Source organism: Mytilus galloprovincialis, chromosome 10 (genome assembly GCF_965363235.1).
Source record: "Mytilus galloprovincialis chromosome 10, xbMytGall1.hap1.1, whole genome shotgun sequence".
NCBI lineage: Eukaryota > Metazoa > Mollusca > Bivalvia > Mytilida > Mytilidae > Mytilus > Mytilus galloprovincialis.
In genome coordinates, this window is record NC_134847.1 from 13,529,437 (window position 1) to 13,544,082 (window position 14,646).

Genomic DNA, 14,646 nt, shown 5'->3' on the forward strand with positions numbered 1-14,646 from the left:
CAATAGTGTGTATCACTCATGAATGTATCACTGTGTTATCATTGGTTTCAAATCAGTTTCGTCAACATGGTCCATTAAAGTGTTAACCATGTGTGGAAATTCCAACAGACAAATCTTGTTCAAGTATTTGTAAATATGCAAAGCATATAATTAATTAAAAATGGACATGATGGATGGGCGTTGCAATACAATTTTAATTTTCATAAAAATCAATGATCGACAAATAATGAGGACCAATTTAAGATAAAAAAAATCTTTTCTGATGTAATTCTTAAAGACTTTTTAATGAAGAATCAAACATTAATTAACCTCTAACAAGTAAAATTATAACACCAAAACATGTGACATTGGAGACTTAAGTTATGATCATTTTTCACTGATTTTTTTATAATCAAAGATCACAAGATCTATCTTATTTTCAAAGTTATGCAGTTCTTTTTGTATTCTGTGAATGAAATAAGTGAAATAAATCCAAAAGAAATACCATCTGTAACAGTGAGGAATACCAATACCAACACGACAAAATTTCTGTCAGATGAATTTCATTTTCAATGCAACTCCGTAACATAAGTTTCATCAATTTATTGATAAAATGTCTGTTTTAGGAATCATGCAAAATATATACAACCCTTTCATTCATGCAGAATTTCCAAAACCATTTAGAAAAGTTTTAGGTAGATAATTCAGTTATTTTAAAAATTGTACCTTGAATTTATTTATGTATTTTTGAACATCTGACATGTAACATGCAGTTTATAGTATTAAGAGAGAAAAAACATCACAACATCACCATTAAATAAGGATATCGCCCAGTGGAACCACTGACTAACAAACTTGCATAGTGACGCATAATGATATGATACAATCAATTTTGACAAGTGTCTTACACTTAAATGGGTAAATGTGAGACACTTGTTAGCAGTTCAAGGTTACACAGATCATTGTTTGTTTTTGTAGAATACCTCAAAATGAAATAAAAACTGAATAATCTATCTGAGAATGAACTATTAATGAAAATCAACATGAAAAGAACCTCTTACTTCATTTTCTTCAAATTTACCCATGACGTCTTCAAATGCCTTTAAAATACAATTAAATATTATTGCCTTTAAAATACAATTAATCAAAAATAATAATCTTCCTGCACAAAGAAATGCATATTATCAGATTTTATTCATGGAAATACTTTTTATCTTGATATACCACGTGAATATTTGTGTGCACACCTAAGTGTAAACTCTACATAATTATCTTGATCCCTATATATGTTGTGTGTGTCTCTACACTCATTTAAATACTGTGTATAATTTGAGTGCATGTGTAAATAATAATCTTACAGTCGCTATATTTTCTATTCTTGATCACTTGCCTGTATGTTGTGTGTGTGTATCTACATTCATTTCAATACTGTGTATGTTTTGAGTGCATGTGTAAATTATAATCTTACAGCCAATATATTTTATTTTCTTGATCACTAGCCTGTATGCTGTTAGTGTATCTAGATACATTTCAATACTGTGTATATTTTGAGTGCATGTGTAAATCATAATCTTTTAGCCTATATTTTTTTCTATTCTGTATAAGTGCATGTGTAGTTATACTCCCATTAGCCTGTATGTGAGAGATGTATTGCAATAATATTTACTTACAATGATATTAACAGCCTGTATACATAATTTTGTGTAAATAAATAAATGTTGAATAAAATTCTCCTTTGTTGTGATTGTACATGTATATATGAGTGTAATACTGCATTGTATCACTAGCTTGATTGTTTTTAATAGTGAACATATATAATCTACTTTTTTTCAAAACATTGTATGTGTACATGTGTGTGTCAGGGCACTAAGCTCTGTATCGTGCCTATATTTGTATTACTGACCTGTATGCTTTGTGTACAGGTGTTTTTATATACATGTAGAAGTTAATTCAACATTCAGTTTTGAAGGCAAGGGAGTCTTTTTCAGCCCATAACCCTATTAAAATTTTATCTATATGATTTGTAGGGAAACCTCAAGTGAATCATGTTATTTTTAGAAATTCTGCATGATTTTAAATAATTTCTTTGGGAATGGAGCCTATATTGTCAGCCCAGAATTGCAATAATATTAATTCCTGACATGCTTCATATCTGTTGACTGTTTATTTGTGCGTCTATGATTACTGTACTGGACCGTAATCCCATTTATCCTGCAAGTCCATTCATTTAATTAATCACAAAATACACTTACAGCTGATTTCAACCAGTGTGTAGGCAAAGGTAAACCATCCTCCTTTAAGACTAGTCCGACAGATAAATAATCTATCTGTCTGTTGGACTAGGCTACTTTGAAAGGAGGGTAGTATACCTAACCTAATAATGACTTAAAGGTTCAGCTAAAAAGCAAGCTTTCCCAAAATATTACCTTTGCCTACACACTGAATGAAATCAGCTGTAAGTATAATACCAGATTTGACCAACTATATATCATAATACTGTGTATCATCAGCCAGAATGTTTCGTGTAGTAAATGTATATGCATGTTAATATGTGAATGCTTATTATGCATGTATACATGTATGTGATTGTTTGTAAGTATTGTGTGTGTACATCTGAATATCACTATCCTGTATGGTTTCAGTGTACATTTGCACTTGTGTTATACATATATTTGTAAGGCTAAGTATCGTGTTCTTACATCTATCACTAGCCTGTATGTTTTTGTGTACATTTGTGTATGTACATATATTTGTACGTTTCAGTATTGTGTACTTACATCTGTATCACTAGCCTGTATGTTGAAATCTATACTTGATATTCGTTCATTAAAAGAGGAACTGAAAATAGAATTACATCAAAAACTTTATTGAAATTCAGAAGAAAAAAAGTGAGAAAATGAAAAAAATGTTTAGCTTTAACATTAACTTCCAATTACTACATTGTACACTTGTCAAAGTTATAGTTCACGGAAACCTACACATTATAATATTCCATTGAGGGTTATTTCACAACTTATCATAAGTGAGGGTTTGATGGTACAAAATCAATGTTCAATGCATAATCATGACAAGATTATTAAACAATAAAATAAGTCAGTTGAATTAAATTGAATGATGGTCAAGAAATTTGGATTGCTATGCAAAAAGAGGCCATAAGAGAAAGCAGATGATTTGCATTAAGAAGTTTTAAAACAAGAAATGGCCACCGTTCTGTGCTAAATAATATATTCCCATTCATTCTTCCAGTTATCAGAAAACAAGAATTCTTTACCAGGGAACAAAGGCAGTCTTACTAGACTTCGCTATTAAAAAATTGTTTGAACAAGAATGTGTCCAAAGTACACGGATGCCCCACTCCCACTATCATTTTCCATGTTCAATGGACCGTGAAATTGGATAAAAAATATAATTAGGCATTAAAATTACAAAGATAATATCATAGGGAACATGTGTACTAAGTTTCAAGTTGATTGGACTTCAACTTCATCAAAAACTACCTTGACCAAAAACTTTAACCTGAAACATGCACTTTCATTTTCTATGTTCAGTGGACCGTGAAATTGGGGTCAAAAGTTTAATTTGGCTTTGAAATTAGAAAGATCATATCATAAGGAACATGTGTACTAAGTTTCAAGTTGATTGGACTTCAACTTCATCAAAAACTACCTTGACCAAAAACTTTAACCTGAAGCGGGACAGACGGACGAACGGACGAACGAACGAACGAACAGACGGACGGACGGACGCACAGACCAGAAAACATAATGCCCCTCTACTATCGTAGGTGGGGCATAAAAATCGTAGTGTCATGAGTGTTGGATGTGTTCCAACTTAAATTGAATTGAAGCTTACTCTATCTTATCATCTTGTTCCACAAATTCTTCATCGTTAAAACCAAATGTATCTATAAAATTACTAGTCATTTGTTGTAGTTGATGTTCTGAGAATGCCTGCAAATAGAAAAATACGTATTAACAAATTGGTATATTTTCAAAGTCTTTCTTATTCTCCGCAAGAAAAAATATTTTAAGAAATCTGTCTTTGTTGTTTTTATTGAATCATTCTCCGCCTTTACTTCGTATTTTGTATTTTGTTTTTATGTATTATATCTTACTTCATGTAACCTTATAATTACGTTGTGTTGTAAAGGGAATATTAAGCTTCTGAATCAGGGCTATTCAAGAAAAAAATGTATGGGGGGGTTGGAAGGCACATTATATTAATAATACATGGGTGATGGGTATCAGAGCAACTTTTCACACTATAATGCACTATAAGTCTCAATTACAATTGTCTGGGTGGCGGGTGATGACAAAAAGTGCCTTCCAACCCCCCTCCCTTACATTTTTTTCTGGAATAGCCCTCTTCAAAATAAGTGTTTGTCAAACTGCTATATAACCAGTGTAATTTTTGTGATAAAACGGTTGGTTCAAATTTTTTAGAATTTTTATATTTTTGTCAAAGGGTCAAAGTAAATACTTTGTCGAAATTTCAAAAAAATTAAACAAGCCAAATTAATTTTAGTTAAAGTGTTGGGTACCACTTTAAAGATGTATTGCTTTTAGAATAAAGCTTTATTTACTACCAGAACCAGCTTCAGATATAAAGAAATTTGAATATTTACTTTTTTCTACAAGGAAAATTAAGAAAACAAAAAAGCTAGATAACAGAAGGTTAAGCCTATTTTGTAATTGTTTTCACCAATTCAATAAGAGCCTCTGAAAACTGCAGGCAATGGGAATAGAGATTGAAATAAATTCTGAACACTGATGACAATTTGTAACTGGGACTCACACCCATAGAAAATTATTAACATCCAATGGTATTTCAAAACAAGAACATGTGATATTGAATGCGAAACTAGCATTGTACTAGAAAGACATTTTTTTTTCCATTTTCGACACACATCCTAAAAGATTCAATTCCTATCTGCCATTTTTAGGTGACATGCAAAAAGCAGCTAAAAGAAGGATTAATACATATATTCAAATAGTTCCCAGAACATACAAAGAGACTGCAAATAGAAAGATCTTCACACATATCAATTATTTAAATACCTCTGCTCTTCAGTGTTCCCGCCTGCCCTAAATAGAAGGGCGCCCCGCCCTTGGTGCCCTTACCCCCGCCCTTCTGCCCTCCAAAGCCAAAGAATGCCCCCCTCTGCCTTTTCAAAAGATACATTTTACAAATTTCATGCCTTCTGGCGTTTCCGGTAAAATTGTTACCTGAGTGATTGTGTAACACTAATTAACTGACAATAGGATTAAGTTAAATACCTAATGCCTTTGGCAGTTTTATCAACTCTGCTAATGATTGTTCACTGCTAATTAGTGGATTTAAGATAATTGAACAAATACTAGATATTTAATACAGAATGAAAATGCTGACATGTTAGCCATTTGTAATGTTTACGTATCATAGCATATGTACACATAAAAAAAAATATTTTTAAAGAAAATTTAAAACAATTTAAAAGGCAGACTAAGTTTTGAGTAAATTGGTAGATTGGTAAAAACGTTTTGTTTTTATAACCACGAGTATGAAATTAAAAGAAGAACCAAAGAAATTTGTATTTGAACATAACAAGATTGCACCACTTCCTGTTTTATTTCTTGTATTATAATCCTCCTTACATAGGAGCACTTAACAAATGCTTTTATTTTTTAACCATAATGGAGTTTATACCTTCTGTAATATATGCAATGTATTATTGCATCATTATAATATAATCATCTCTTGTATCACCTGTTATATTTATAAAACTCCCTACTTAGGAGCACTTTGGTGTGCACTTCTTAATACTTTTTTGTAACAATTTACAAGTTAGGTAACTTTCAATAACACAAATACTATATGTCTAAACAAGTAGTTTTAATGTAAATAATTTAATTACATAACAAATTCAATTTTGTTTAGCTCCATCTTTCAGAACTACTTGTTTATTTTTATAGACTTGTATAATTAAGTTATATAAATTATAAAATAAAAAAAAAGATTTTTCTAAGGATTTTTTTCCTGATCAAAATGCACAGTCATGACAGTTTGCATAAATTTACATCAATTAAAATGATATGCTTTGTGTCATGGTATGATAATTTGATAATAAAACCAGGTGCTCCGCAGGGCGCAGCTTTATACGACCGCAGAGGTCGAACCCTGAACAGTTGGGGCAAGTATGGACAAAACATTCAAGCGTGATACAGCTCTGAATTTGGATTGTGATCAAATTTTTGACATTATATGTTTTTTTTTTACACAAAACAAATGTCAAGATTTTACAAATCAATTAAAGATTTCTTCAAACTTTTTAAATCTAAAATTAAATAGTTGACACAGCATAGGTTTCTGACACAGAATGAATGTGGTCTAATGAACTTAAAAGTTTTTTTTTTGCCTTTGAGCAATTCACTATGCTGTTGAATATTAATCCTCTCAAAAAAATGTTTGAAGAAATTTTCTTTTTATTTATGAAATCTGAAATGAGAAAAATTTAACCCCCCCCCCCTTTTTTCACATCCCTGTTTCCCTTTTTCCAAAACTGATATCAATTCAAATTTCTAATGGAGTTTGCAACAATAACTACTCTTTTAAATACATCATAAGATATTAAAATGTAAAATAAAGTGCTTGTTATCACTGAATGGTAAAGATTGGTTGGTAGTAAAAGTGAATATACATTGTTTATTGTATAAAACAATAAAAAAAACTTCATCAGCAACATTTTATATTGGCAAATTTCCAATGAAGTTATTTACATAAAGTTATTGGCAAATAAAAATAGAAAATGACATCATAGTCATGTCTGGCAAATGTCCAACATACATTATCTAAAAACATTTTAGATAAGATAAGGAAAAAAAGCTTCATCAGGCTTAAATTAAAATATTGTTTGTTTGCAGTTTACCGACCGACCCTTGAAAATCTTCCCGACTGTGAAAATTTTATTGCTTTAAATTTGAAGAAATTTTTTTTAATACTTCAATTAACGCAATCCGGAACTTTGGGTCCTTTCCGGAAATGATTTAAAGTCTGGGTCAATTACGCATTTCAAGTTCGGTTTTTCTTAGCTTCCCGTCAAGCATTCATGTGACCATTTAATGATAAAGCACATGGAAATTGTTTACAGGTATCCATGAAGTCACGGAGGAGTACTTTATGCTGTTGTCTCGTGTCAATTTTAAGACAAATAACAAACAAAAAAGTTTATTAGTAAACTGTTTATACAGATTCAGGCACATGTAATGATGTGTGATGATATCATTGACGATGATGCAGCGGATATTCATAACTGACACGATAACCATTCTGTCTCAAACAAATCAGGTACAGAATCTGTGGAGCCTGACTTTATGGAACCAATTTCAGTGGTTAAATAATTCGACAGCAGCTTGAAGTATGGCATATTTTCTACAAATCGTTGTGAAGACAACAAAGATGAAACCACTCCTCCGTGACTTAAATCTTCATGGATATCTGTAAACACGCCTGTACGGAGAAATGGGCTCATTTGAAATGTTTATGGATATAGATCATGCCAAATCAATAAGAAGCAACCCTAACTACACAAAGATGTAGAGAAAATGAATGGTTAGCTTGAAAAATAAATATACTCTCTCTATATTAAATCTATCTTCGATTGCAATGAGTATGCTCCTTTAGGATAAGGGGGGCTGCCCCACTCATTGAAATTATTCTCTTTCTTACAATATTAAATATACCCAAACTGAGTGTGTGGCCTGTGTGAATTCAATTAAAACATGTCCTTAGGAGCTATGCTGCCAATTTTTTTTATGCATTAAAAACATTTCAGTACAGACCATTTACTTTTAATGGGGTGCTATGGATTTCACCCCAAACTTTAGATTTCTTTGGTTTTCATTAAAGCTTGGCAAAAATAGAACCTTATCACATATGTATAATTAAATATTGTTAGAAATATGAAAACAGTCGAATGTCTTAATACTTTTTTTTCAAGTTGCCTTTTCTTCAATTGAGGAAGATTCAATGGTTATTTTTTTTTTTATTAAAAATACACTCTTTAATACATTGTCTTATAAATCTTTAATATCTACATTTTTCTGATGAAAATACTCTACTCATGAAAACATTCTAGTCAAGAAGCATACATGTCTGAATATATTTCTTTAAAACAGTTCTAGTCATAATGACATTCCTTGTTTATAAGTGTTCCAGTATTTAATAATTATACCATATTTTATGTCATAAATTGGATAATGACACTATGTTCAAGTTTCAGTTTTGCATGTTTTGGTTGAAAAGTTTTTTATCTGAAAATGCCTGTTCATTTGATGTTGGTTTTCAGCATGTCCAGTGTTTGTTGTTTTAAAATGGGTTTTTTTCTTCACAAGAAACTTGGTTTAGTGTAACTGCTTGTTTAAACTGTATTTTGGCTGATAAAATAAAATATTTTTCCTACCTACCAACCCTTCAGGCTGAAGGTACAGTCAGAAAACTGCAAACAAACATATTTTTAAGGTTGGCCTCAGCAACATTTTATATTGGCAAATTTCCAATGAAGTTATTTACATAAAGTTATTGGCAAATAAAAATAGAAAATGACATCATAGTCATGTCTGGTAAATTTCCAACATATATTATCAACTACTATTCTATACAAAGAAAGATAACTCCAATTGAAAATTAATTGCTATTGCACAATATTGTGCAATTAGATATTTCTTGCTATTGTGCAATACTGTGCAATTGAAAATTTCTTGCTATTGCACAATACTTGATATGGAATCCTGATTTGGACCAACTTGAAAACTGGGCCCATAATCAAAAATCAAAGTACATATTTAGATAAAGCATATCAAATAAGCCCAAGAAATTAATTTTTGTTAAAATCAAACTTAGTTTAATTTTGGACCCTTTGGACGTTAATGTAAACCAATTTGAAAACGGGACCAAAAATTAAGAATCTACATACACAGTTAGATTTGGCATATCAAAGAACCCCAATTATTCAATTTTTGATGAAATCAAACAAAGTTTAATTTTGGACCCCGATTTGGACCAACTTGAAAACTGGGCCAATAATAAAAAATCTAAGTACATTTTTAGATTCAGCATATCAAAGAACCCCAAGGATTCAATTTTTGTTAAAATCAAACTAAGTTTAATTTTGGACCCTTTGGACCTTAATGTAGACCAATTTGAAAACGGGACCAAAAATTAAGAATCTACATACACAGTTAGATTCGGCATATCAAAGAACCCCAATTATTCAATTTTTGATAAAATCAAACAAAGTTTAAATCTGGACCCTTTGGGCCCTTTATTCCTAAACTGTTGGGACCAAAACTCCCAAAATCAATACCAACCTTCCTTTTATGGTCATAAACCTTGTGTTTAAATTTCATAGATTTCTATTTACTTATACTAAAGTTATGGTGCGAAAAACCAAAAAAAATGCTTATTTGGGTCCCTTTTTGGCCCCTAATTCCTAAACTGTTGGGACCTAAACTCCCAAAATCAATACCAACCTTCCTTTTGTGGTCATAAACATTGTGTTTAAATTTCATTGATTTCTATTTACTTAAACTAAAGTTATTGTGCGAAAACCAAGAATAATGCTTATTTGGGCCCTTTTTTGGCCCCTAATTCCTAAACTGTTGGAACCAAAACTCCCAAAATCAATCCCAACCTTTCTTTTGTGGTCATAAACCTTGTGTCAAAATTTCATAGATTTCTATTTACTTAAACTAAAGTTATAGTGCGAAAACCAAGAAAATGCTTATTTGGGCCCTTTTTGGCCCCTAATTCCTAAAATGTTGGGACTAAAACTCCCAAAATCAATCCCAACCTTCCTTTTGTGGTCATAAACCTTGTGTTAAAATTTCATAGATTTCTATTCACTTTTACTAAAGTTAGAGTGCGAAAACTAAAAGTATTCGGACGACGACGACGACGACGACGACGACGACGACGCCGACGCCGACGCCAACGTGATAGCAATATACGACGAAAAATTTTTCAAATTTTGCGGTCGTATAAAAATCTTACTGGAACCAACACTTGGAACACATTAATTTCTGAATAAGGTTAAAATACAAGTAATGTTCTGCAGCTGAGCCTAGCAATATATAATACATATATTCAAGGTTATTAATACACTGCCAAACAGTGCCCTTACAATTTGGGTTATTGCGCTAAAGTGCCCTTTCAGACAAGTAGCACCCTTCTGCCCTGAGGTTCAAGCTGGACACTGCCTCTTTAAATCTCAATACATTTGAATCTGCGAGTATGGTCTTGATGAAACAATGATAGTCTGTTGGAAGGGGACGATAAATGGCTGACCCGTGTTAACAGAGAGTCATATCTCTTGCACGTTAAAGACACCCTTGCAGATTTCGAAAAAGAGTAGGCTAATGCTGCTACAAGGCAGCACTCGCACCCGCAAAGTGGAAAGGGATTAATATAAGTTGCAAAACTTGTTTCCCAATCCACTATAAATAAATATGTTTAAACTAATACATTTGAACAGTTGATAGGTAATATGTATAAGGTTTGAGTGTTTTTATGTTTCTATCAAATCTTAGCTCTGTTCACTATAGGGCTTTCTTACTTCTTATCTTCTGATATATAAGTTAATATTACCTGTTGTAATGCTGCGTCAGCTGGGAATGGAAGGTCTCTAAAGTCAGCATCATCATCCTCACTACTGGAGGCTAAATTGTGACCACTTATCTGAAAAAATAATCCCAATAATCACCTTTATTGATTATGACTAATATATCTTCATGGGTTTATAACAGCAATAGAAATTAAAATCTTTTAAGTGAATATTGAGCCAATTTTTCTGGTAGCCCATTGTTATATGATTTAGCAACAAGAATGTGTTCATAGTACACGAATGCCCTACTCGCACTATCATTTACTATGTTCAGTTGACCAAGAAATTAGGGTCAACAAGAATGTGTCCATAGTACACGAATGCCCTACTGGCACTATCATTTACTATGTTCAGTTGACCAAGAAATTAGGGTCAACAAGAATGTGTCCATAGTACACGGATGCCCTACTCGCACTATCATTTACTATGTTCAGTTGACCAAGAAATTAGGGTCAACAAGAATGTGTCCATAGTACACGAATGCCCTACTCGCACTATCATTTACTATGTTCAGTTGACCAAGAAATTAGTCAACAAGAATGTGTCCATAGTACACGAATGCCCTACTCGCACTATCATTTACTATGTTCAGTTGACCAAGAAATTAGGGTCAACAAGAATGTGTCCATAGTACACGAATGCCCTACTCGCATTATCATTTACTATGTTCAGTTGACCAAGAAATTAGAGTCAAAAATCTAATTTGGCATTTGAATTAGAAAGATCATATCATAGGGAACATGTATACTAAGTTTCAAGTTGATTGGATTTCAACTTTATCAAAAACTACCTTGACCAAAAACTTTAACCTGAAATTTGCACTATCATTTTCTATGTTCAGTGAACTGCGAAATTAGGTTAAAACTCTAATTTGGCATTAAAATTAGAAAGAGCATATCATAGGGAACATGTGTACTAAGTTGCAAGTTGATTGGACTTCAACTTCATCAAAAACGACCTTGACCAAAAACTTTAACCTGAAGCGGGACAGACGGACGAACGAAAGAACGGACGGACGGACGAACGAACGGACGCACAGACCAGAAAACATAATGCCCCTCTACTATCGTAGGTGGGGCTATCGTAGGTGGGGCATAAAAAAGCTAGATAACAGAAGGTTAAGCCTATTTTGTAATTGTTTTCACCAATTTAATAAGGGCCTCTGATTTTCTAAGTTCAGTAGACAGTAAAAATTGTGGTCAAAAATCTAATTTGGCTTTTAAATTAAAAAGATCATATCATAGGGAACATGTTTTAAATACTCACCAATTCTACTGCATTCCTTTTGTTTATATCTAATAGAGCACCTGTTACAAAGGATTCCCATTTTTCTTTATATTCCTCTGGAGTTTCTACAACATACAAATTGTATGATTAGGGTCATGTTTACTGATCAATATTGTTAATCTGCACTAAATAACTATTCAAACACTGGATATTTTACTTCAATTGAACCAAGCTAAAGGAGTAGGTTCAGTAAGACCCCTTTTCGGCCCAAAAATATAGCAGTTTTACAAAAATGTTAAAATGTAAACTTTTAGTAATTTATTGGACAGAAGAATGCTTCTGCTACATAAATATGGACTGTTTTTGACAATATAATGCACATATATCCGGTACTAGCACCATCAAGTCATGCTAAATTACTGAAATCTTCACAATTCTAGCATTTTAGTTAAATTTTAGACGGTTTTCGTGTGCAACGAAAGTGGCCGCATTCGTGTTCATCCTTAATATTGAAATGTAAGTTGTATTTGATGATAATACATAACATATATAAAGGTTGAGGATGAACACGGATGCGGCCACTTCCATTTTTTCCAAAAACCATCTGAAAAGTGACATTTTTCGGCATATTTGGTAGATTTTTCATATTTGAGCTTGAATCGGTTGTTTTAAATGTTTAAATCAGTTAAAATCTTTCCCATACACTAATTGTTTCAAATAAAATAGACACTTAAGTGTTTAAAATGTGGTTAAAATCTTTCGTCAGATGAATCTGAAATTTGAGGCCAAAATCGGTCCTTACCGGACCTACTCCTTTATCAATACATGAAAAAGTATATGTATATTGCCATACAATGGTGATTTTGTTTTGCCTTCCCATCTCTACAATCCTTAAAGGTTTCGGACAGATATCTGCCACACCTTACATAATATTTTTATATATGCAGTAGGAAAATTAGCTATCATAATACTGTAACCAACACAAATATATAATCTTGAAATATTGACAGGCAATGATAAACATTGTTTAATACAGAGAGACATAGATATATACTTAATTCTCTAATAACACTAAATACAACAAAAAACTATTACACATATACTCACCACTTATATATTCTTTAACTAGTTCACAATTTTCCCCCTTTTCCACAACAGCAACAATTTCATTGGCTATTTTAGTCAGATGACCCATGTAGCCTCGTCTTCTACCCTTGTCTCGACTTCTACAAAAGACAAGTAACATGTTTTATTCCTTAACAAACAAGGTCATTCTTTTATTTAAGGTATGATTTAATATTTTTTCTGTCTATTCGAAATAACATAAAAAATGTGGTGCACACTGAATAACACGCGTAGCAGGTTATTTAGCAGTGTGCACCACATTTTTTATGTTATTTCGAATAGACAGAAAAAATATTACAGTCATTTCTTATAATTTAATTCTAAATTCCATTTTAAACTGTAGAAAACCATGAAAAATGTTGATGACGTTACGGTCACATGACTAAATTATGTCTATGGGCTCATAACAAAATAACGTCAGCCAATCAGAAGACGCGTTACATCCAAAATTAAATTATTTATCTATATCATTACAACTAGAACACACCCGTGATATCACGGGTCCGTGACTGAATTAAAGTATATAACTAAGCGCAAGCCTTATTTTAGTATTAGTATTGTCATCTGATAAAGTCATGTCGATTATAAGATACACAGTTTGTCTCTACTTTCAAGTCTTTCTGTTTGAACCCGTTGGACTGGAACTTATCAGTTATTGGTAATATTAATTATTTGGAAAACAAAAGGTCCTGGAATGGAGTATTTTTTAATCAACAGCATTGTCCTATATAAGTTATAAATAAAGTTGAATTCTTTGCTTTGCTGTTTTACGTCATGCCCACTAACAAATTGAAAACTGTACCTATAGGCCTTATTTTTAGTCCAGATTTTTAGTATTCGTATTGTTATCTTAGAAAGTCTTACTGATTAAAATACTACAATAGGTAACAATTTGACAATTTAGTAGTGTCAACCCTGTGGTTATGACCCGTGTTTATAGCATATTAGTCCTGAATACAACGTTTGGGGGTGCGCCTGTCAGATGCGGAACGTACAGATAAGGTAATAGGTAACAGGTGCATATATTATTGGTATCGGTAGCGGACTCGACCCGGAACTTCTTAATTATTGGCAATATTAATTACGTGGAAAACAAAAGAGCCTGGAGTGGTGTAATTTTTAATCTACACCTTTGTACTATATTAGTTATATATAAAGTTGAATTCTGTGATTCGTCGTTTTTACGTGATGACGGCTGACAAATTGGACCTCGTAATTTTAGTATTATAGATACATCTTGTTCATGTGTGTATAATTTTGATATTAAATATACTGTATGGCAAATGCTAGTGAACACTGGGTGATTTTTTAGGAGTTACATTTTAAGGAATTACAGTATCTGATTCTACTATCAAGTTCAATAGCCATATCTGGCAGTTAACCATAGAATAGATGTCCATTCGTCGTGTTTACTTAATGCAGGTAGAATAAAATTACCAGCGGACATCATAAATGACATCATTGTTGAACTCATATGTAATGTTTTAATGTTATACTTCACCTTGGAGGATGAAAAAGACGTTTTGTGAGTCTACATGTTTTATAAAGTCATAAAAAACTGTAGTTTTGTGTCTAAAACAGTATTAAAATGAGATAAGTTTCAAACATACAACTATGATAAAATTTTAAACAGGTAAATTTGGATCTGGAAGCAAGTCTTTTTTTTTCGTTATCCAGGA

The 14,646-nt window shown here is 32.1% G+C and overlaps 1 protein-coding gene across 5 annotated transcripts in view; it reads right to left on the minus strand.

The window, feature by feature from the left end:
* LOC143049884 (serine/threonine-protein phosphatase 6 regulatory subunit 3-like) overlaps positions 1 to 14,646 on the minus strand; it is a 51,326-nt gene that overhangs the window by 14,150 nt on the left and 22,530 nt on the right. For 3 of the 5 annotated variants that reach the window (XM_076223645.1, XM_076223647.1, XM_076223644.1), the window contains exons 14-19: positions 12,950 to 13,068; positions 11,882 to 11,967; positions 10,600 to 10,689; positions 3,832 to 3,929; positions 2,757 to 2,817; positions 1,041 to 1,079 (exon numbers count right to left, since the gene is read on the minus strand). In XM_076223645.1, coding sequence (XP_076079760.1) covers positions 1,041 to 1,079; positions 2,757 to 2,817; positions 3,832 to 3,929; positions 10,600 to 10,689; positions 11,882 to 11,967; positions 12,950 to 13,068 — 493 coding nt within the window. The remainder of the gene's footprint in view (positions 1 to 1,040; positions 1,080 to 2,756; positions 2,818 to 3,831; positions 3,930 to 10,599; positions 10,690 to 11,881; positions 11,968 to 12,949; positions 13,069 to 14,646) is intronic. The other 2 variants (XM_076223649.1, XM_076223648.1) reach the window with 1 other exon arrangement.